General features: G+C 31.4%; 1 protein-coding gene across 2 annotated transcripts in view; it reads left to right on the top strand.

Annotated features, from left to right (window-relative positions):
• The window catches only part of LOC140446095 (uncharacterized), a 30,893-nt gene extending 12,006 nt beyond the window's left edge, over positions 1–18,887 (top strand). For both annotated transcript variants that reach the window (XM_072538626.1, XM_072538627.1), the window contains exons 2-7: positions 2,852–3,132; positions 6,429–6,622; positions 11,729–11,979; positions 13,242–13,446; positions 15,470–15,827; positions 18,486–18,887. In XM_072538626.1, the coding sequence (XP_072394727.1) occupies positions 2,895–3,132; positions 6,429–6,622; positions 11,729–11,979; positions 13,242–13,446; positions 15,470–15,827; positions 18,486–18,757 (1,518 nt within the window). In that variant the 5' untranslated portion in view covers positions 2,852–2,894 and the 3' untranslated portion in view covers positions 18,758–18,887. The remainder of the gene's footprint in view (positions 1–2,851; positions 3,133–6,428; positions 6,623–11,728; positions 11,980–13,241; positions 13,447–15,469; positions 15,828–18,485) is intronic.
• Positions 18,888–25,774: the final 6,887 nt, after the last annotated feature.

Here is a 25,774-nt window from a genome sequence, read left to right as displayed (position 1 = left end):
GCATAGTAAACGCAGCCAAATATCAAGGTATCCTTGAATATTGGTTTCTACCAAGTGCAGCATAGTTATATCCATCCGGAGATTTTATCTTTCAGCAGGACGGAGCCTCATGCCATATGACTAAATCTACCAAAAAATGGATGCGAGAAAATGACATTAAAGTTTTGTCACATCCTTCTAGCAACCCGGATCTTAATCCAATAGAGATACTTTGGCACACAATGAAACAACGCCTAAGAAATAACCTTCAGCAGTTTGCCACAACTACGTGCTAAATTGCAAGAAATATGAGATAGTTTCACCACTGAATTCTGTGAAGGCCTAGTTGATACAATGCCTAATAGAGTTCAGGCTGTTATTCAAGCTAAGGACGACGTTACGCCTTATTAATTTTTATTTTAATTTGTTAAAATCCTCTTGTTCCAACATTTAGCTGTCAGCATTTTTAGGCTATCAAGTTAATTAATTAAATAGTAATCAACATAAAACGCGAACTCAAACTTTATTAAAAATGTATAAAATACTGAACTAAATGACATTGAAAAATTAAATAATTTGACAAACCACATCGACCTTAGACAAGGAAAGAGAGGGGACGCGTAATCGTATGGAATTGACTGAAGCCAAAGCGGCACCAGAAAAGTTGCCAGGTCATATTTTATTTCTTCAGTAGATTGAGAGTAATGGATATACCTATATCAATAAATAGATCTTTTTTAAAATTTATAATTGAATACTGACAAAATGATCACTTTTTGAAAGTGATTTTATCATTACATACTTTTTAGTAGATCGATACAGTGTTTCAGTAAATCAGTAAATTGAAGTTGAAATCAGTAGATCTACTGAAAAATCAGTAGACCTGGTAACCCTGCTAGAGGTAGTAATGGGCAACGTACAGGCACAAAACATGGCGGTCACATCGAAACTGGCTTCGCTTTTCGAAGGTTTATTAAACGAGTGTTACCTGTCCTCTCTCTTTCATTGTCTAAGACCTCGACCCTCAACTGTTCTCGCGTGCATTCTATATAAATGTCATCCTATGACACTTCTGGTTTAATGGTGATTCCAAATACCAACAGCTGTCACTAGATTGTCAGTCGTAACAATACGAATATTATATTATCCGACCGACCAACGGTGGCTTACGCAAGCGAAACTTAGATACTTTGAGGATGTGGAGCTAAAATTAGATAGATGGGATTGAAAGATACTTAGAAAAATATACTTCATAAATCAAGAAAACTGAATTTCACCTACCGTTTTTCCAGCATTATGAACCTTTCGATTTTTCGATGTTTTTTTTTTATTAAAGATGTTATAGATTTTGTTAGGCCTAGAATAAAGTTTTATGCACTAAAACGGCTTATTTACCACTTGAAAGTTGATTTGAAAATTGTATTTATTTTAAAAAAGTCTCATCTCCCTATTGGTTTTATTTGCAAGGAGTTATAAGTTCGCCTGGCCACGTCACGTGATTCATCATGGGTGTTTACTCGTATGCTTTCAGTTGGTGTCTACAGTAAGCGGCAAGGATCTGTGTTATAAACGTGCATTGTTTTTTTTTGTTTATTTGTGTAAATAACTATAATGGCTAGTTTTCAAGAAGAGGCCTCACACGGGTCGTACCGCGAGAAAAAGATCACGAACAAGTTATTTGCAGTAGATCTGATTTTTGGAAGAGTAGATAAAACGTTATGGAAAACTGAAGAAGCTTTGTTACCAACTGATTACCACATTATATTTGAAAAGTTTGGATATGTGTTTTTCTTCGGCGGGGACTGGCTACTCTTGACTGGAAACTATCGGTTAGGAGGCACATAAAATCCAAAATGGACTTCAATAAGACAGAAATTAAATACATAGAGATGGTACAACAGGTAGCAGAGTGGGCTGCAAGTCCAGCTACTCGAATCTTTCCATATGTTTTCACACACTGTTAAAAAGGGGAAGAAATGGTCATTTCTTAAGCCAAATCGAGAGCCTTATTATTTAATTAAGAAAGAGAAGTTGAAAGATGTTAAATTATTTTTAAGTAAGCTAGGAATTTTCGAACAGCATTCTGATGTCATTTTGGCAGAAAGTTTTATCAGCTGATATAGGTAATGCTGTTAAAAATTATATTTCTTATGACAATGATGATGATTGAATAACTTTTAAAAGCTGTTTTGTCTAACATTACTTAATGTAAACTAAGAATAAATACACAATTTTCATTATTTACATTTTATTAACAATAATTTAATAAATTATGACGTTTTAATACCTGATATATTTGAGGTTTTCCTCTAAAACTAAAGATTCCTTGATTTGTTCAAATCTTGTTTCTCTAATTCTTCTCGATCCAAAAGTACACATGTGCTGCCAGATCGGTGAGTGGTGTAAAATATCGGTCTTAATCCGATCCTCGAGGTGTGATTTTTCCAATTTCGATATTGAATTTTTTAATGATCATTTTCTACGTGGGATATAGGTTTATGACGTCATAACGTTTACTAACTTTTCCTGTCACAAGGGAAATTATTTGTGAACGGATGAACATCTGAAATTATAAAACATTTTGTTCCATACAGTTATTGAAACTTATTAATTTTTGAAACTCATTAAAATAAAAACTGCATATTCTCTCCCTCCAAACGTGCAATCTTTTTGCTTCTTACACTGTTAGAAATCCTGTTAATACTAAATATAAATATACGTGACTGTAATCCAAAAAATAATTTGATCTAACAACCAATGCAAATTCAGTTATTCGCTTTTTTTTTTCGAAATGTATAATGCTGTAAGTCAATATAATACATTCACAATGTTTTTATTAATCTTAATTGTTTATCTTTATTTTGTTTTTTAGTTGATTTAAACTTCTGAACGCTTGGACTGTAATTAAAATCAGAATGGCAGTTGCCACTAATATGGTTTTTAAAATACCTCAAGAACCATGCCCCTTAACTACATTAGAATCGGACGAAGAATCTTTCGTTGTTTTGGGTCAGTCTATTCCAGATGCTAGCACTGAACTGTATCCAGAACCGATTGGATTGTCCGTCATAGCAGAAGCAAAAAGATTAATAAATTCAGAGCTGGAAGCTATCGACCAGGCGAAAAATAATGACGAAAAAAAGGTATCTCTGGGTAAGCGTACAATTTTAAAGCATAATATTAATGCAATGTTTTAAAAATACTTAACTTTATGTACATTTGTACGTAGATATGTACGTTTATATACAGTAGAGTCCCGCTACTCTGAACTTCGGATTAGCGGGACCGATGGTTTGTATAATATTGATTGGTATGTTTCTTTTATACAGTAGGTGTAAAACGTCTTTGACTTGGATGTGATCGAAAGCCTTTGTCAGGTCTATAAAACATATATATGCTGGTTTATTGTACAGTTTATGTTCACTCCCTGCGTCTGCTGAGTTTAAAGTTCGGATATCTAGATTCTGCTTTGGGTGGATTTTTCTATTAGTGACTATAAAATCAATCATTGATTTGTGCCCCTTGGAGTTTTCAAATGTATATTAATTTATACTGGAGCTTATGGTGGAAAAATGTATTATTGATTCTCAGCTCGTTAAAAGCACAGAGATTAGCCATAAGTTCTCCATTTGCGTTGGAGACCTTTCCTAAATCCCATTTGTGTATTACTTATGTCTTCGTCTAATTTCTAATGTATTCTATTGTGAATTACTTTTAAAAACAATTTCAAGACATGACTCATTAAGTCTATGGTGCGAGGTTTATTGCAGTCCTTTGCATTGGCTTTTTCGGAAAGCAGTATAAATGTCGATTGGAGCCATCCTTTAGGTATTATACCTTCTCTATATATGGTATTGAATAGATCCAAAAAAAAGTCAATATCCAATGACAGAAGATTTTAGAAAAATAATAAAAAATGAAATCCGTTTACAAATTAACAAAAGACAAATTCTATAAGCTAATAGGCAAATTAAATAAAATGAACTTCTAAATATACTTTATTGTCGACCTTAAAACTAGGTTTAATATCAGTAAGAGAAATAAGAGAAAAAAAGTATTAAAAAAATATTATGGAAAAAACAATGAGGGAGATAAGGTTTTAATTAATATTTCAAAATTAATTAGTTTATAAATGAAGTATGCATTAAAATAAAATTAAATAAACTCACAATTCACATTCCTCAAATAATAGAATTTAAAACGCAAAATATTAAATTAAATTATTAACAGTGAACCTACTTAATTTTTAGATATTTAAAATAAGTAACTTTATTAGGTACAATTTCTTCATTGTGTTTCCAAACTTCTATATGTAGTAGAGACCAATGGAAAATAATGTCAAACGACGATTTCGAACTTTTAAAAAGACAACATGTTGACAAGAGTTGAGCTAATTTGTTTGTTAAAGGATATAATTAGGAAGTAGTCATCACGTCAAAAAATTGGAAATATTAACTACGAGGAATGATCGGTATGTTCTCACACAGAGCTTGACTATCGTTATATTTATCCGCTTAAGTTCAAAAGCCCTCTTGTTAATGTCTCTTACACAATGTGTAACGATTATTTTGCCTACAACATAGGGTATTGTTATAGGGAGTTGAAAAATGGGGACAGAAATTACTGGGGTGGAGATAGGGCAAGCAAAACAAATCGAAACTTTGGCGAACGGCCACTCAGGGTTTATTTGGAGAACTGGGTCGTGGATAAGTGAATGACAAGGGGGTTGGATTGGGGTAACTACAAAAATGAAACAAAGGGGTACTTACGTAAGAGTCCTGGACAAACAAAACACAAGGAGTTTCCCAAGCTATTTAAATTAAGGACGTCGCTTTGAAGAATCTTCCTGCTGGATGAAAGAAAAGGTTCTTCCTCCCTAAAAACACAAAAAAGGGTTTAGAGAGTTAGTTAAAAGATATAAACAAAATGGTTTAGTAAATACAGAATAACAAAGAAAAAACACTTATCATGTCCTATCCGTTTACAAACTCTAGAAGTTGGAGATATTACAAAACTTATTGTTAATGGGCGACAATTTGTAGCAGAAATAAATTATTACAAATAAAGAAATATCTTTTTAAGAGAAACTATGCATAGAGGTTAACCTTTTTAAAAAACAAAAACAAAATCCCAAATATGATTAGATATTTACCAAATGTCAAAAATAATGCTAACTGTCATATGTCAATACTAAATCTTAAAACGGAGAAAAATTAGTATGACAGCTAGCTATGCCACACCCTAAGATCTATAATTTTAATTATTACAATTTCATAACCTGTATGAAATCAATTATTAATGAAAAAATGTCTATTTTTACTTTAAAAGATCAAACAAAAAAAGTTACCTGTTTAACAGCGGCCGGCCTTACCGAGAGTGAGTAATTTTTAAAAATCATTCGTCCTGCTTGGTAAAAACCAAACGTATAAACGGAAATATTTATTTAACGCGCAATATCCTAAAGTGGCTTAACGATCAAAGAAAATACCAAGGAAATATGCATCTGTGATATATAAAAAAACTCTAAAATGTATTTATTATCAACTCGTCGACGCAAAAAGGACTGAAAGAATATTTCGGTGTTTTAACATATACGAGGGGATTTCAATATATACCAAAGAATTTAAAAATGCTACAAATGCAAAATTACCTAAATCTCTGCCAGGAATATAGAGGCGTATTCTCCTAGTGGAATAGAAATGTTTACATTTTCAACACTGCTGTTAAGTCCTGCACCCGGCCCTACTGCAGTTTTAAATCCGTCTGTGTACCAAACGCCATTTTCTAACGCTACTTCAAATATTTTTTAACATTTATGTCCTGCACCGGGCCCTACTGACTTATGTCCTCACGTTAATATATCTATTCATATTATTGTCTATTATTTTATCTTTAATTTATGTAACAAGTAGAAAAAGATTTCTACCGTGTAGACACATATATTTTTTCTATCGAACAATATCCAGTTGTCATCAATTTATCAGGTTAGAGAATTTCATGAACATTTAAAATTAAAATATCTATTAATAAAAATGTAATAAAGGACAAAGGTATGTGTATTTGTATGTAGAAGTTTTATGAAAATCAGCCAAGACGTTATTTTTGATAGTGAGAGTTAATGATACATATAATTTAATCGAATAAAATTATAATATTAAAATTAAAAGCAATATTATAAAATTAATTTCACTTTCTAGACCAAACCTCGAATATTAGCGTGGGTGATTCAGAATAAAATTGTAGCTACATGCTAAAGTCGTAGTTTTCTAGAACCACCAATTTCCACGCGCTTATCATGGTGTATGCAGCAATAAATTTTTCCTAATAGCAACTTTTTTTATTATTAGATGTCTGCAAAAGTTGCATATGCATTCAGTCATTTTAATTTTTATACAAAACATTTTGCATTGTTGTATAATTATGTTTATCAAAAATCCTTTCCTTTTTAGAGTCCAATAAAGATGCTTTTAAACTAAGTTCGTGTAAAATGGATACATCTGTAAATTTTCCTACAATGACAAATATAGAGAAGGGTGTTGAATCATCTAGTGTTATTAGCATTGCTTCCTTTACGCCTGACATGTCCTCCGAAGAAGTTCAGAAAAAAATAGCTCATATCATAGAAGAAAATATACGTCTGAAGGTAAATATATTTTTATTATGAATGGACTGAAATAATAATATATCATAAAATAGTTATAGTGAATTAGTGGTAACACAAAAGATGAGCATGAACACTGCAGTGTTAAAAAATATGTCTCTAGCATGATATATATTTTTTATTATTTACTATTATAACTATTATCGACAAGATTATGACAATATTATTCGGAAGCTATTTTCTTGTGGCATTTACTTTACTTTAATATTTACTATCTCTAATGGGAATTAACCACAATGTCAGTGGAGAATGCGTTTATTTTGATGTTTCGATTTCCCAATTTTCCAAAGTGGAAATACTTGTTGGAAGTGGTTAAATTATTAGCTTCCTTTCTGTCTTCCTAACTTCCTAGCTAGAGTTTTATCATTTTTTATGAGTGTAATGTGTTGCCTATGAATTTTCACATCACCAAACGCGTCCCGTAACGTAGTTTTAGTTAGTTCGTGTTTCAAATTATGATAACGACCAAGCCAATCTTGGGGGATTGCAGTAGACTAACGATTTGATTTTGAATTATTATAAGTTTAAGTCATCTAATGGAGGAGTAAGACGGAAAAACAACAGGCAGCCTTACAGAGACAATCCAGGTAGATATGGTATATGGTTTACTACATAAAGCGATTAGAGAAAAGATTTCTCGAGAAGCAGTTTCCAATTTTACGGAGCTACTTACAGAAGCAAGAAAAATTGAAGATCAAGATTTTTGTAATAAACTTTTACAAAAAACCAAATGTCGTTCAAATCGGTACAGTCGATCTTGAGTGCGGGACATTTAGATCGTGAAACGGAACGCAATCGGTGTGAAGTTTGTTCTGTAGTGAACTAAGTTGGCAACCGCTATTTTGTTTGATGCTACTACTGCGTCTGCTGGTGAATTCCGCGTCTCAGCCATTAGTGAAAACAGTCCTTTAGTAGCTTTTTTTACTGTTTTAAGAGTTTTAATAATGACAATTTATTAAAAAGAATTGATTATCTAGTATGTAGCCATAGCTGTTTCTTTAATCTGATATGTTTAAATAATTTCGTTTAGTGACCCACGACTTCTTCTTAACAAGTCCCCTTGACGTTGGCGATTAACACGGCAAGATTGTCTGTGTCTTGAGCTTTTCTGAACAGTTGTTCAACTCTCCGTATCGTGCATTCTCTGACATGGACTTCAACCTCAAGGCTTGTTTTCTACTAATTCCCCTGCGTCCTTCGATTTTACCAATCATAATTAGTCGAATAATATTATACACTTGTCTGCTTAGTCATCCGAGGTATTTTTAGCGTTCGTCTATACAATCACATTTCAAAAGCCTCTAAGCAGTTAGTCGTTGGTATTTTCAAGGTCCGTGCTTCGACACCATATAAGACAACTGGCCATATGTAACATTTAATCATGCGTTTCCGAAGTTGAAGTTTCAAGTTATCGTTACAGAAGAGTGACCTCATTTTGAAAAAGTTGGACAAGTCATCTCAATTCTTCATTTTACCTCTTTATCTGGATCTAATTGTTCGGTAATATAACAACTTCTTCTTCTTCACTTGCCATATCAGAGTTATCCGACGTTGGCGATCACCATTGCGAAGTCTTCTCGATCTTCTGCTACATGGAATTATTGTCCTGTATTTGATATCTCAGTCCATTCATGAATGTTTTTTAACCACAAAACCTGTTTTCTTCCTACACCCTACGGCCTTCTATTTTTGCTTTAAGTATCAGTTGTAATATTCTATATCGATTTCCCCTCACTATATGTCCCAGATAAGACATTTCCGATATTTAACACTCTTTAGCAATTCTCTTAGTAATTCCTCATTAGTTTTTATTGCTGTCCAAGGTATGTATCTTCAGCATCCGTCTATGCTCCATGCAAAAGTACAGACCAAATATAGCACTTAACCATTCTTTCTCTTAGTTCTAAACTAAGATGATGATTGCAACGAGATGTCTTCATTTTGATAAAAGTAGTTTTAGTAATTGCTATTCTTCGCTTTATTTCTATGTCTGGATCTAGTTGGTCCGTTATGACAGTTCCCAAATATGAAATTTTGTGAATTTTTTCAACTTGGACTCCATTTAATTGTCTAGATCAATTTCCATATCTCTCCGAATAAATTCGTTCCTCACCCTATCAAGTCTAGTGAGCCGGCAACATCCCTGCTTTTGATGTTATTTGGACTCACAAGTATTTGAAGGTTTCAGTTGATTTTATAGTTCCCATTTTAATTTGTAGGCGTTCTGGTTTTTTTGTATATTAATTGTAAGCCCTATTTGGTGTATTCCTCTTTCAGTTTTCTAAGCATATAGTCTATATCACTCTCGTCTTCAGTATCACTCACCGAGAGCGTATATTTTGAAGAAAATTGTGGGTGCTATGCAGCAGCCTTGCTTTAGACCCTTTCCTAATAGGAATTTCTGTAGTTAATTTGTTTCTAGTTTTTAGTAAAGCTTTTATACATTTTTTTGATATTCCTTGTTATTCCATTACTATACAGAGCTTTAAAAGTGCTATCGTATGTAATATTGTGAGCTAATTTTTCCTCAATAAGCTGCCTTAGAAAAAATTGCTGTCTATATGGCCTTCACGAAAGCCGTTTTGTTCTTCTACATCTGTCATTCCGTTTTCAATTTTATTATTGAAGTTATACTTCTATACGCGCGCTCCACGTTGGAAATTTGTACGGGAGTAAATCGGTGAAATCATTACATATGTAAGATAATGAGTAAGAGAGAGACAGAAGATATATTTTCTCTCTCTTCCTCTCTCGAGAATAAAAATGTTCCTTTTGTATATATATTTAATATTATATATATTATATATATAATATAATATTTATTAATATTATTATTTATGTGATATGTTTTGTATTATTTATTAAATGTTCATAATTATTTTAGTCTTTTGTATTTCAAAATAATCTCAATAAATCACTGTATTACCAAGAACTGTCAATTTTAAAATCCGTTAGTGTCATGTCTAATTGGCAAATATTTTACGTGTTTGGTTCATACGCTGGTGTATGTGAGTTCGAATCCCAATATGAATTTCCTTTTTTATTTTTGAAATATTTAAAAACTCCACGTTAATTTTATTAAATATATATATATAATAGACGCAAAAATGCTAAATTTTAAAATAAAATGAAAATTTACAACATAATCCGAGTTTTTGGTTTTTGAAGTTATACTTCTATACGCGCGTTCGACTTTGGAAATTTGCACGGGAGGGAATGGGAAATTTGCACAGGAGTAACAAGCCTAGTTAGGCATGTTAAATTATAAATTAAAACTTGTAAATATCTCAATAAAGTTCAAATATGTACTTATATACACAACAAACAACAATTAAATATTGTATTTGTCAATGTCAGTTGTATCACCAAACAATATTTATTTTATTAATATTGTTATCATGGTAAATTAAACATATGCGTAAGTAAGTTATGTATATTGTCATTTTTAAATACTTATGAATATTGCATTTTAATTTGTATTGTATTATTATATTGAATTATGTTGCAGTGTATTGTATTGTATTTTTATATTAATAATAAAATTAACAATGAATTTTACTGCAGAGTATGTGTAAACAAATTTTTTTGCATTCAACTTCTTTTATACATAATATTAAAAATAATTTTCATTAAAATATTGATTCAATCCTTCATTTACTTACTATACTCCTATTACAGGTCAAATGTTTATATACAGCAAACGATGCACCATATACCTGTATACCTAATTCTTTTTCTCTTTCTGCTCTCTCTTACCTATAGCATTACATATGTAATGATTGTGCAGATTGACTCCCATATAAATTTGTAACGACGAACGCGTGTATAGAAGTATAACTTCTACCGCCAGTCCCACTGGACTGCCACATCGGTTTTTTTTTTCATAGAATTTTAGAGTGAATTTATGACGCTTAGACATATGTAGTTTGAATAATTTTGTATATCTCCTTTTTTGTATATATTCTTAATATGTATTTTTGTCCACTCCGATGGTAAGTCATGTTCTTGATAGAATACGGTAAAAACATACGCGATTAATTCCCGTAATAGTCGTGGGCTGTGTTTTAGTAATTCGTTCGGTATATCTTATGGTCCGCATGCTTTTCGATTTTTTAGAGTTCTTATTGCATATTCGACTTCCTGTGCTGCCATTTCATCGTATTTTATTTCATATGTTGCTGTGATGGTGTTCGTGAATTGCGGTCTTAAGTGAGAAGTTGTGAGTAATGTTCCATCCAAGATCTTTCTCTGTTAAATCTTTTCTACCCATTTCTTTTCTGTTTGTTCTCAGGTTTTTTACGTTTTTCCGTGCTTCTTTTGATGTTGTTGGCCCTATATATTTGTTGATTTTTTGTATTTACTTTCCCATGGGGTATTTTTTGCTTTAGTTACTAAATTTTTTACTTCTCTGTTTGATCTTGCATTATGTTCGTCTCTCATCTGCATCATTTGTTTGCGAACACTTTTGCTATTCTTGTTTCTTGTTGGGTACTGCATCCTCGCTGTCATTTGTTCACCACAATGGAGTATCCTTTTTGTTCCTTGAGATCGTGGCGAGCGCTTGATAAGCTGTTTCATTGATTTTATTTATTATGTCTTGGTAGGTATTCTGGTTTGTTACTTTTTGAGTAAGTTGTAATTTATTATAAAAATGATGTTGAATCGTTTTGCAATGCATCAATATTGTATTTAGATGGATTCATTTCCAGTGATTTTGATTGAACTGGTTGGTTGTCATTTCGGTGTAGCGGTCGCGGTCGATACTGTAAGTACCATCTTACCATCTAGTGGTCAATTCCGCCCTCCGGCCCTCTTAATACTCTTACGTCTTCTACTTGTATGTGTATCATACATAGTATCATACATACAACGTGGTTTATAGTATCAAATAAGCTTAATCATATTAGTTTAATTTATAATAGTTAAATAAATTCTAATTCAGAAAAATAAAATTCTGTTGCGTATTGGTTTTGGTCAAATTCACATGCGTCTGGCCTCGTAAATTTAATCAAGACAATAGTACAGTATGGTGAAATCGGTGCCATATTTATAATTAAAAAATCAAGACAAAACGTTTTTTTATTTCAGGACACCGTACTGCAAAACAACCTGAGCTTAAAATCTCAATATGAACGCATCGTTGCTTGGCAAGAAGATGTTCAAAAAGTTCATCAAGCCCACAAAGATAAACTACTAGAAGCTAAAGTTTTTCTTGAATCTTTAAGAAGAGAAAAGGACAATTTGAAACGTGAATTGACGAAAGCTATTGAACTCAATGAAAATCAAGCATCCCAAATTGAGGAATTGAAGCAACGATTAAATGAAAAGGATAATCAAAGGTAAATCAGTTAATGAAAAATTGTGTTTCAGATTATGAAAGAAAAAGTAAAACCTAGTTTTTACCTTTCTTAAATTTTCATATGCCTAATGTTTTCTAGTGTTTTGAGATTTGTCTCGATATCGAGTTTTGCTGATATTTAAGAGGGGTGGAGTCTAACGATCCATCGTTTCCGTCGCCTGGTGTAAATGTTCCAAAAATCCTAAAAATAAACTGTATCGACGCCAATTTTTTTAAATTGAAAATCGATACATTAGTTTTTTAGGATTTTCAGGAAGATTTACATTAGGAAACGGAAACAATATGATTGTTAGACTCCGCCCCTCTTATATAAAAAACGGAAGTAAAAACGGAAGTAACTTTTTTTTTGCATATTTTAGATTGTAAAATGCCACGTTTAAGAAAAAGAAGTCGGTTTGAGAACTCTAACTAACTAACTAAATTTATATTTAAATATTAGTTAAATTTAAAAAATACAGAAAACAGTATGATGCTCCGCGCTAGTCTACACTACCTACACCTACTGTTCCACTTTTTTGAGAATACGCCACAATTTTACTTTATAATAAGTTTATTTTTCATTTATTTATTTAAAATAAACCTAATTTAAAGTAAAATTGTGGATTATTCCCAAAAAAAATAATAATATATTTTTAACTAATAAATTAAAAACAAAGTAATGCTTACCTCATTATTTAATTCTTCAAGTATTAAACTCAAAACGTAGTCTAAATCTCTAAATATCAATCACAACACCTCACACACGTTGCACTTGTTGGAAACAGAATACTTTCTAACTAAACATAAAAATAAAAAAATACCAACTGATCAGATAGTGTAAAACAGACCCATAAATTAAAATCGGAGACAGGAGGATCCCGAATTTTGAGTGGTCATTATCGTTATTTCTTAAGTGGAAACACTTATTGGTGCATTCCAGCATTCGAGAATTGACGCGTTGTTGCATTGTGTATAATATTGAATTCCTATATTTTACTATAGGAAAAATTCATTTTATGGCCGCCATTTTTAAACCGGTCCGAATTTTTTAAATTTTAAACCTTAGGGGGAATCTACTCAACAATCTGTTTAATTATTCGAAAAAAATATTCTCCTATCTATCACCGTTTAGGAGGAGTATTGCGCACAAGAAAAGGGCTTAGCCTTTTAGTATATAAGATATCAAACATTTCTATAACATGTAGACAACATTTTTCCCTTTGATTTTTAATATTTCGCCATACGTAATTTCTTTCATTATAGATATGACGACAGCATCAAAGAATCTCAGCTAAAAGACCAAGAAAAGAAAATTTCTGACCTGGAACTTCAGTTAAATAATATGTCTATTGAGAAAAAACAAGATGAAGAACAGAAAAATGTTGTTAGTAAATTGCAAGCACATCTAAACGAAATTATTGAAGAACGTAATAGTGCCAATATAAAAATCGAGGAATTACGTGCAGAGGTAAAATAAATTTCATAGCATTATGTTCAAATTAGATGTTTTATTCATTAATCGATTAATTCTGGGTTTCACTAAATCACGATAATTTTTCTTGTTATCAAAGGCAAAGAGTTTTAAGAGTTCTGAAAGGAGTTACTTTAAACGTTTTTCTTGATCTTGAAAGTAAAGTTTTAGAGTCATGAAATTTCGTACATGGGATCTTCTTGTTCTCATATTATTGTATATTGTCGTGTTCTTAAAGGAAAGGAATTGTTCAAGAATTATAGGTTATTCCACGAATATACGACTGTTTTGGATTATTGCGACAACGAATATTTTACTGTGCAAGTAGAAGTATGAAAGTAAATTGGTCTAATTATTATTCCAATAAAAAGGATCTACTGTTAGTATGACATATAAACTAAAACTACGTTCGAATATGTCCAGGAAGCCTTTCTTATCGTCTAAGCAAGGAGCGATGGTTTTAATTTACTTTTCCCTCGACCGTCCATTTATTATTAATTTTAACACCCTCAAAATCATTAATTAATGACCCCTATTAATGAATGATTTTCTATTAATGAACGATTTCATTATAGGCAACACAACATACATTGCTTGCATAAATTAATTAAACGCTCTGTGATTGGCAGTGACCTGTGGTGTAGGCAACCAAACATATAACTATTTATATTCCCACTAAACAATTAATTTAAAATGAAGTAGCCGCTGTTAGTACTATCTGTCATTGTATGTCATTATTTACTTTATTGCTTAAAATTCTGTGTATTTGAAAAATCAAAGGATGGATATTGACGAAGAGTTTAATTTAACTCCACCAGAATTTAACTTTTTCTATTACAGAATTTACAGAGGTCCAAGAAGACTTAAATATCAATTTGTCAAAATGCTATACAGCAGATAATCATGTATCAATATCTTCCTTTAATTTCAGTAATTGTACCATTTCGAATATTAATGTTTACTATAATAAAACTACCACTAAGGAAACTTTGAATAAAATCAATGAAAGCTGAAAAAATTGTTGTGTATCGTTAAGTAAATAAATATTTAAACTAAGATGTCTTTATTTCTGAAAAGTACGGTCGACGGAAAAGTTTTGTAACGAACTCGTGAATTAAAATGGCGATTAACAATCTCGAAAATTAACGCGCTCGCTTCGCTCACGCGTTAAAATATCTCAATTGTTAATCGCCCTTATTAATACACTTGTTGGTTAAATAACTATAAATTAATTTATACAAGCAATGTATGTTGTATTGCCTATAATGAAATCGTTCATTAATAGAAAATCATTCATTAATAGGGGTCATTAATCAATGATTTTGAGGGTGTTAAAATTAATCATAAATGGACGGTCGACGGAAAAGTAAATTAAAACCATCGCTCCTTGCTTAGACGATAAGAAAGGCTTCCTGGACATATTCGAACGTAGTTATAAGGGCCGACGATGATAAATACAATAAAACGTTGAAGTTGCGGAGTAAAAATTATGGTTTTATTGACAGCTACTAATAATTACACTAAAGATGTTAATTAGGTAACTTTCTACAATCGACTGCCCTCAAATGAGCTCGAATCCAAAATTTATAATCTCACAAATAATGTATACCTCAGCACAGAGGTTATTGCTTCTATCATACTAACAAACTTTGAACTATAGCTTACAATACAATTTAATCTAGGCCGTAATTGCAACACTTAGGAAGTTCAATTGGAAAATATATTATTCGGCAATTTATTACGTTGTAGGTAAATGAACTAATTATTAAAATTTTACACTATATGTTTTCACAATGTTTCAATTATACACGGTGAAACTATAAAATATTAAGAAGTTAAGAATAATGTGAGATTAAAAATTAAGGGATTAATTTTTGATTGAACACTTCCTCTCCTCGGTCATTCCCGGAGTACCACATCCCGTTTTTATTCTGTTTAAATAATTATCTTAATAGTAAATAGTTCTATGAATATTGGACTTTGTTATTGTATATTTGTACTATTTAATGATTGTTTGTAGTTGTCTATCAAAACTCAGCGTGAAGAATCCCTTCACGTGACTATAACTTCCCTAAAATCACAAATGGAAGCCCTAGCTCCAGCAGAAGAAGTTAAGACGCTCCGGACACAGTTAGGTGAGACCCAAAATGCTTTAACTAGAATGGAAGCGACAAGGAGCCGTGCATATTCACAAGTTCGTGAGTTGACAGATGAATTATCTGAAGTTAGAAGTCAATTAGAGTCGTTAAAATCACAAACTCAAGAAAGATCAAGAGATAGCCAATTGGAACACGAGGAGATGTGTGTTCTAAAAATGCAGATGGATGTATATAAAACAGATTTCGAGGAAGAAAGACGCGCTAGAGAAGTTATTAAAGGTAATATAATCATTTTCATCTCCTTAAACTTTCTATCTCCTGCTGTTTTTTTTACAACAGCTGGGTCATAAAGACCCAGTGAATAAAACACTAACATAACTGTACTCTTTTATGGTACGTCCACTCTATCTTTTCCCGTGCGTCATGATTCATTTTCAAACAAGTTGAATCAAAATATTAAGTGAAACGTACGTCGATTAGTAGATAATTATCATTGATACCTACTACTGTCAATGTTATAATTACGAAATGGCTATTATCCCGGTGGATGTATTTTATAAAGTAAAATTCAGTAAATATGTTATTTATTATATGTAACAATAAAACACTGAAAACTTTGTTTTCAAAACTTCCACAAAATTTATTTTAAATTCTTATCACTACAGCTGTTTCGGCTAATTGCCTTTCTCAAGTGATCTGTTTTTGGCATGGGTTTACACTTTATAGTCTCTAATGAAATAGGTTGAGGAGGGGAGAACTGTTTGTCTCAAGCTGGTCATTCAGAATTATATCTGTGTTTTTTAATTTGTTGATTTCCATAGATTCTAACAAAGATAGCTTAAGGCCTTTATTTTGAATGTGTAGAATTTTAAATTCGTCATTAAAAGAATGATTATGATCTAGAAGGTGAAGTGCGTATGTAGAATCTGTTTTTCTATTATTGAAAGCCCTTTTATGTTCTGCTATTCGTTTATTAAAATTTCTACCTGTTTGACCAATGTAAGTTTTTGGGCAGTCGCCACATTTAAGTTTGTACACACCACTGTGTAAGTGTTTTTATGTTGGCTCTTGTTGTTTTTAATATATTTGCCTAGGTTGTTATTTGTTCTGAAAGCTGGTGTTATTCCTTTCTTTTTTATGTGTTTGGCTATTTTTGTTGATATTTTGCCTGTATATGTAATCGAGCAGAAGGTACTGGGTTTTTTCTGTGGTGGTGGAAATACTAAGTTCAGGGCTTTCTTGTGTAGTTTTTGATTTAACATTTTATTAATTGTTTGTTCGTTGTATCCATTGTTTACTGCTATTTGCTTAATGATATTTAATTCTGTCTCAAAATTGTATTTTGACATAGGAATTGCTGTTAATCTATGTAACATACTATGATAGGCTGCTAGTTTATGTTGTGTGGGATGGGATGATGAATTGTGAATAGTCGTGTCAGTATGGGTAGGTTTATGAAATATGGAGAAGTCATGTTTGTTTTTAAGTCTGGTAATTTTTAAATCTAAAAAATTTATGGATTGATTTTGTTCTGTTTCTATTGTAAATTCAATATGACTATGGAGAGAATTAATATACGATAAAAATTGGTCGAGTTGCCTGTTAGTTCCTGTGAAACATACCAGTACGTCGTCTACGTATCTCCACCAATATAAAAAATGTTTGAATATGGGATGTTTTGAAATCTTTGTCTCTAGATGATCCATAAAAAACATGTACAAACTTAAATGTGGCGACTGCCTAAAAACGTACATTGGTCAAACAGGTAGAAATTTTAATAAACGAATAGCAGAACATAAATGGGCTTTCAATAATAGAAAAACAGATTCTACATACGCACTTCACCTTCTAGATCATAATCATTCTTTTAATGACGAATTTAAAATTCTACACATTCAAAATAAAGGCCTTAAGCTATCTTTGTTAGAATCTATGGAAATCAACAAATTAAAAAACACAGATATAATTCTGAATGACCAGCTTGAGACAAACAGTTCTCCCCTCCTCAACCTATTTCATTAGAGACTATAAAGTGTAAGCCCATGCCAAAAACAGATCACTTGAGAAAGGCAATTAGCCGAAACAGCTGTAGTGATAAGAATTTAAAATAAATTTTGTGGAAGTTTTGAAAACAAAGTTTTCAGTGTTTTATTGTTACATAAAATGAATTTCCATCAAGTAACGGTCGAATCCATCAATTATTTATTATAATTTTTGTGCATTTGGATTAGTATTCGTCGGGGCTAGGATTAATAAAACTATGATAAAAAGAATATTAAAAAGTAATTTTATTAATTAATTTTGTATCAATTTTATTCTATTGTCACATAGCAGCAGTGTCGAACGCGGTTTTTTCGTACTTTTTTTTAATTCTTGGTATTATGTTAAGGACTTTTTTGTCAATGTGTTAGTTTTTACTCTGGAAACCTTAGTCTTCTAACATTATTGCCACAAATTGTTCGCATTGCTGCTGTAGTGATCCTTTTCCAAGTTAAAATTCTCCTATTCTTGGCTGCACCGTACTGATGACGACAAAATAGTCATAAATTCAGAAATACTTATTGACGGTTGCCATGTTTCGATTTCCACTTCGGAAACCGTTCTCAAAATAAAAATTTAATTTTTGCGATTTGAAAACGATTTGCGAAATCGAAGTGGAAGTCGAAACTTCAAAATATATATTTTAAACTAAAATTGTGGTTTACCAGTAAAAATAGTACATTTTAATACATAAAATGTTTTTTTTTATAATTTTATAATGCTGTTGAATATTCATAATTTCGTACAGATAGTTCTAGAATAATGTGATTGTGAATTTAAATAGATATGAAAATACTTGGCATTTCACACAAGTAAATAATTAATATATTTTAAATAAGTAATAAATCTTTTGGTTGTATTATGTAAATTTACAAGTTATTCCTGAATTTTTATTAGGCGAAAAAGATCGACTTGAAGAAGACCTCCAAAACATACAGCGACGTAACCAACAACTTCAAGAAGAAATAGAGTTGCTTAGAAGAGAAGGGAATAACTTTGTAATCCCACCTCGTCCTTCTCCTCCAAGAGTAGAACAGATTCGTCAACCGTCAGCTCCTTCCCCATCCAGAAACGAATTGTTAAGGTGTCCCAAGTGCAATTTTGCTTTCAACGATCTTGCCCATCTCGAAACACACGTTTATCGATGTTTGGATATGGAGCTTTCTTAAATTAGATGTATACAATATATGTTTATTTTTATTACTTATATATATTGTAGTATATGTTATTCTTGAGTATTTAGTTAAGTTTAGAGATTATTGTAATAAATTGTGATTATTAAAATTTATTGTATAATTATTATTTAATTTTTATTTAACATTAATATTCAAAGGTGTTATGCCCTTCGAAATATTTCTGTTATATTATTACAAACAGCTTTGGCTATAATATAAAATTTTTTCAAACAGTTGCAAATCTAAAACAAACTAATGTGAAAAAAAAACAAGAACAAAGGATGTTAGTAAGAAGAAGTACATGGAGAACAAAGTTTTCAGCTCTTGTTATAGAATATAGTTTACTCTATGCAATGCGTGCCTGAAGTCTCTCCTACCTAGACATCAACAGATTTTCTGAACCATTAAAATTTAATCAATATTTAGGGTAACTAAACTAACCTACTTGTAATCACTAAAAATGGTAGATATTTGGAGATGACATGACAATGGTGGAGACATTTTATAAGATCATTTCGTGTAATACCTCATTTGAAAAGAGGACAAGGCTCGATTTGGGCTGTAGCACCATTGGAGAGAGAGAGAGAGAGAGAGAGAGAGAGAGAGAGAGAGAGAGAGAGAGAGAGAGAGATAGAGAAAATTGAGTGCCTTAAACGCTGCCTGGATATCTGTGAAGATGGCAATTGAACGGTACGTTCTTTTCTGCCTTTTTATTTCTTCCAAAGAGTGATGGATTGCCATTATTTCCGCCTGGAAAATTGTGACATCCTTAGATAGACTTATCGAGAAAGTAGCCCTTGGTTTGTCCCTACTATACCGGTTCCTATATCCTCCGATGTTTTTGACCCATCAGTGTACCAGGTAGCTTCCGCTTGTACGGATACACCTTCCTTCTAGTCTTCTCTACCTGGTATATTAATTTTGAATTTATTGTCAAAGCGATATCTCGTAGCTGTTGCATAGATGCATTGCCCTATTACAATATCTGCTTTTAGGTCCTCGATTAGCTTTCTGTGAGGACTATGTGCCTGGCTTATGGGTTGCTGACTATGTATTAATCTGTTCATCATAGATCTGGCTTCGACCTGTATAAAGATATGAAGTGGTGGTAGATTCAGCAGGATTTTCAACGCCGCTGTAGAAGTTGTTTTTGCTTACATGCTAACCTATTGCTCCCACTTTCTACGTCTTTGTCCACCACGTCAGAGACCGATAGGTTATCATTGGTCTAATAACCGTTGTGTATAACCACAGGGTCATTTTGAGATTGAGCCCCCAATTCTTACAGCACATTTTTCTACATTTATCCAAGGATATAATAGCTTGCTGTGTGGTTTTCAGTATGTAGGTATTCCATGTAAGACTATGATCAAAATATACCCCTAGATATATTGTTTCTTTGGCAAATGGAATCTCTGTTCCTCCCAGCACCGGTGGGGTCTTTTTTGTGAAGTTGATGATTTATGTTTTTTGAGCATTGCCTATCAGTCTTTCTTGTCAACTGTATTTAGGACTGCTTGCATTTGCCTTTGATGACGATTACAATATCGTCAACTTATTGTAGACAGTAAAAGTTTTTTGTGGGTAGATTTTTGAGAAGATCATCTACCAAGGTTGTTCAACGTAGAGGTGACAGAACTCCTCCTTGTTGACAGCCTCCACCTGCTCTTGATTTGATGGTTGCTTTACCCAGAGTAGATTTTACTATGCTATTCTCCAGAGATGTCTTTATCCATCTGCATATTACCGCAGCTGTGCCTCGTCTACTCATTGTTTTTATCAAAAAATTGGTAGTAAAAATATTAAATCCACATTCAATATCTAAAAAAGCGGCTATCGCTATCACTTTTTCCTCCATTGACTTTTAGATTACCATCAAATTCATACTTGTCATCATATCTTACATTTTTGTTAATAGTTAAAAATTAAATTATCTGGTATTATTTAATATCTTAGTGGGAATTACATTTAGGTAAATGGTTAATCGTCAAAAATGTTATTTAAAACATACGTTGACCGATAACTCAAAAAAGGTAAAGTATAGGCTCAATTTTAGCCCTTTTATTTCCCCTTTTATTTCATTTAACGTGGTGGATTAGTCTAAATATATTTCTTTAGGCTATTTTTTAAAGATTAGTATTTATTTTTGCTTTGTCTATTAGTTTTTTCCACTCTCTCCGGTCCTGAATCTTTGCTCTCCAGTTTGTAATTTCCATCTTTGATATATCTAGTATTTCCATCTTATTTTTGGCCTCCCTCTTGGTCTGTTTATTACTAGTTTCCAGTTTGTTATCTTCCTAATTAGTGCATCTTCTCTTCTTTTTATGTGTCCAAACTATCTCAGTATTTGTGCTTTAATACATTTTATTATGTCTCCCCTTCTGTTATACTTCTTATTTCATGGTTCATTAGTCTTCTATATTCTCCTTGTTCTGTATTTATTGGGCCGTGTATTCATCTCATAATGTTTCTTTTAATTATTCTTAGTTCTTCATCTTTTTGGTATGGTTCTATCATCGGTCCAATTACCCGCGGTTCAGGGGTGAACCCCGGCAACCTAAACAACCTTAGCGGAGATTGGGTAACCAACCCCAGTGGAAAGTAGGGTCAGGACCAACAAGGAAGACAGAAATGCTTCTCGAAAATCGTAACGGAGAATTTCAGTGGGATTCTATCTCTATTTCAAAAATTTCACTCTTTACGAAAACAAAATCTGCCCATGAAGTAATATTCTAATCTTCGTTCAGATGTCTCTCTCAAGTCCAGGTCAAAAATACTTTCATAATTTACTCGAGCCGATTATACAACCGGGACACCCCCTGAAGTGACAGGTTTGGGGCTACACAATAAAATCATAAACTTCTCTTTAGTGGTGTGATGGGTAATTAGAATAACAGACCAGAGTAGTATTATCTATTAATAAATTTACAACGAAAGGTAAATACATAATTTTTTTGTCACTTTTTTTACGGAAAAATTGGCTGTCTGAATTTTAACTTTTCATTTTTATACAAAAAAATGTACTGGCTAATTGGACAAAATTCTATGCTGTTTCTACATAATACATTATTATTATATAAGTAAATACTGAAGCAATAGAATTGTTATAAAAACAGTTATAAAAATTTAGAAGGAAAATGCCACAAATCAACAGAAAATATTTCTATAAAAACAAAAAATTAAATTAAATCATAGGTACTTACCACGGGTCTACCTACAATTTCGCCAATTGTCGTCGAATTTTTCGTGGGGCACATAAATGTCTTCGTGAACTACCCATTTTAAAAACTATGAATACTCTGGCTTGTCAATAGTCTGAATCTGAATAAACTTTGTCTTTATTGATGTCCCTACCGAGAGAGTGTAGGGTATATACCTGGTAGCTAGATATCGACAACAAAGACAGCTTGTGTTAACAGACTGAAATAACTATTAGCAGAGCTTCGAGCTTTCCTTAAAAAAGTTTAAACAAAATAGCCGCTTTGTGTTACACTTTATGTTAAAAGTAAAAACAGCTTCGGAAAGAGCGAAAAATTCTATAGTGACGTAACTTTTTAATTTTTTCTAAGTTAATTTTAAACAAAAAAAAGGTTTAAAAAATTTATTAATTTATAAAGAGTTAGTGCACTAGAATGTTTTAAGACCTATCATATATAAAAAAAGATCTATCTCAATATCTGCCATAGTTTTCGCGTTATTTTATTTAAACTTTTACATTGGAATTTAGCTATGCCCAGAATAGCGAGGAACGGCCTTGAAAGAAAATGCCAAAGACATCCATAGGGAAATAAAGTTTAAAATAACCATCGTACGACCAATAGTAACATATGGCGCAGAAACATGAATCATGGCACAAAAAAACAATAAACCATATCGATATTTTTAAAAGAAAGTTATTGAGAAGAATATTGAGGCCCATCTACAACAATGGCATATCAATCAAGTCATATCAATATTACAAAGAATCCTCTGTATCAAATTATGTAAAAATACAAAGATTGCACTGGGCAGGCCATCTTATGAGAATGTATTTTAATGTTTACGCTTGCTTGCATAACTCCATTGGTACTCTGTTTTGTCGACTTTTCTAGCCTATAGTGGACTTTGGTCCTCGACGTCATCGCATACATTTTTACGACTATTAACTAAAAAGTTTATTCTTCTAACTGTTCAGCACTGTAAATTGCATTTTTTCTTATTGCCCTAAAGAATAAAAATAAAATTCCGATTTATGTTTTATTTAATATATTTTAAATAAAAATGGTTTGGTGGCAAACACATATTAAACTTTTTGGCATTTTGCAGGCAGGGTCTATATATTCTCCTTGTTTGTACAATAAAAATAAAATTACAAAATATTAACTGCATGCAAAATGCCAACATTTCTTTAAACCTTATTTCCTTAGTAATTGTAAGCTAGTTTGTATTACACACAGAAATACCCATATTTCTCTACATAAATCAAATCAAATAATGAAATAAATATTCAATTCCTCTTTATATTCTTACAAGAATTTAAATAAAATTAAATGTAAATTTACAAAGTTTTTTGATTTCATTTTTAAGTGAAAATATTGCAGCAGAACTTCTGGAACTTATATTCCCGCTGAGCTGTACTTATGGCTTTTATTTTATATAATACTCAGTATATGCTAACTCACTTTATACATATGTTTGCTGACCTATATAGTATTCTTCTGTCTGGAATATTATGAGTGTAGTACTGATACTATCATCTTTATTTTCCAAAGTGTTATTTGGTCCTCTATATTTTCTTGTTTTTGATATCTTACAGCATCATTTCTGTTTAATTTGTTAAAAATTTTATACCATGAGGAATTTATTATACATATCTCCACTATACGAGTAAGTTTTTTGTTTAAGTTTTTGTTTGTGGAACTCTATAGCCAGCTGAGAGTTGAATGGCTTTTTAATTCAATTCTTTTGTGTATATGTTACTTTCTTTACATACTGTTTAATAATATGTAATTTAATATAGCGTCTAGATTCCGAAATTTTCCCACGTCTTTGTTTTAACTTCAACTTGAATAGTATCTTTTGTTTTTTTTCTTTTACAAACAGCTTCTTTTTAGTAAATGTTTAATTCTACTCTTATCGCAGCAACTCTTAAACTAAATAATCAGTTTCTGTTGCATTTATGCTATCGCCAGCAAACACTTAGGTATTAATAACACTCGAGGTTATTTATGTCCTCTACATTTTAGAAACCATCAACATTACTAAAATAACGTTCATTATTACACCTTTGCCTCGCATTTTCTAGTTTAAGTTTTTTCTTCATTCTTTTTCATGTTTTACTAGAAACTAGCAAATTCTTATTTTCTGAACTAATTTTTCTGGTATCACGTATGAGTTTAGCAATACATTAAGTTTTTTTAACGAGAAATGAATGCTGGTTCAAAATTGATATGATGTTGATGAGTATATTCTTGTTATTTTGTATTAAAATAACTCACTGCTTACGCAAATGGTCTTTGCTCTTTGGTTACTATTACTTTGTACAGAGAAATAAAGCAAAGATAAATGTGACCTCCTGATTCAATATTATGTATTCATTTTTGCTTTATTTAAAAAAAAGTATAATTACCGTATATTTTAATCAAACAGGTACAAAGTATTCATTATTTGCTTTATTAATAATGAAAAATATATGAATATATATAGCAAACTTATTTTTCTGTTTGTAAGATATCTTAAATAATATATTTATGCAATTAAAAAAATGGGCATTACTACTTAGAGGTTACAATGTTAAAAGTTGTACATATTTTAATTATTGAGTACATTGTTGCTGTTCTAAACAGATAGATAACATAAAAACCGTTCAAAACATTAATATTGTACAATGTACGATGATAAGTAATACGGGCTTATGTTTTTGGCTTTTTATACACTTTTTACTGCGCAATTTTAAATTTTGAAAATTAGCAGTTCAACATTTCGTTACCAATTTATTAAATTGACTAAGGTAATAACTACATAATTTTTATCGTTTGACTTGTCTGCCTAACCAAAGTTCAATATTTTAAAATTTACAGCTAACAATTGATTGGAATACAAAAAAATACGAATCATTAAATTAAAACACAAAATGTTGCTTTTTACTTATGCCTCTTCTTTATGAGCTAAGAAAGAGTATTAAATAAGGCAAAATTAAAAAATATACATATCAAAATATGGGAATATGAGAAAAACAACCCTGAATATGTACGAAAAACTTCGGTTGCAGACTTTTGAGTATTCCTTTTAGGCTATTTTATATATAAAAAAGATATCTGCCTATACAGTATAGTTTCCAGGAAAGTAGCCACTTGAAAACACTTAGTTATTCTATGAGTAAGACTACATTGGTTACAAATTTTTAAATAAAAATTGATTACATAATTCTCTTTTTTACAATAGAAATTGTATTTTTTTATATTCTTACAAAATTCAGTCTTCGAGAGTTACTATATTTATCAGCTCCTATATTTAACAATAATTTTGAGCAAGTTTAGGTCAGGTGAAATAGTTAAGCAGTTATTTTTAAATCAAAATGGGTTAGTACAATTTCTTACTAAAATCAGTTCTTTATATACCAGTTCACTGATACTGAACTCGGCTTTCAGTCACTCATTAGTTTATGTATTATATCATTATTCAACAGTAAGTTTTATTTACTATTAATTTAATATAGACAGTTATTTGTAATAAAGCTGTCTTGTGCATTTATCAAAATTTTATAAAGTAAAAAATAAAATGAAATGAATAAATTATATTATAAGGACCAACAAATGTTTTTTAGCTTGCATCTTCAAAATGGTTCTTAAAACTACAGATCAAGACTCTCTTTGTAGAGACGACTTTGCAAGACCTCTTCTTGCCTGTAAAACAATATCTGTAAGGATAAAAAGCTAAAACTGATACGGTTTAGCGATAGTTAAGTAAGTTGTTTCAAGAAGTTTTCTTACATATTTAAGATAAAAATGCTTAAACATATTAGGTATGAAA

The sequence above is a fragment of the Diabrotica undecimpunctata genome, chromosome 7 (assembly GCF_040954645.1).
Source record: "Diabrotica undecimpunctata isolate CICGRU chromosome 7, icDiaUnde3, whole genome shotgun sequence".
Classification (NCBI taxonomy): Eukaryota; Metazoa; Arthropoda; class Insecta; order Coleoptera; family Chrysomelidae; genus Diabrotica; species Diabrotica undecimpunctata.
Note: the sequence above shows the minus strand (reverse complement) of the source record. Positions and strands in the feature narration are given on the sequence as shown.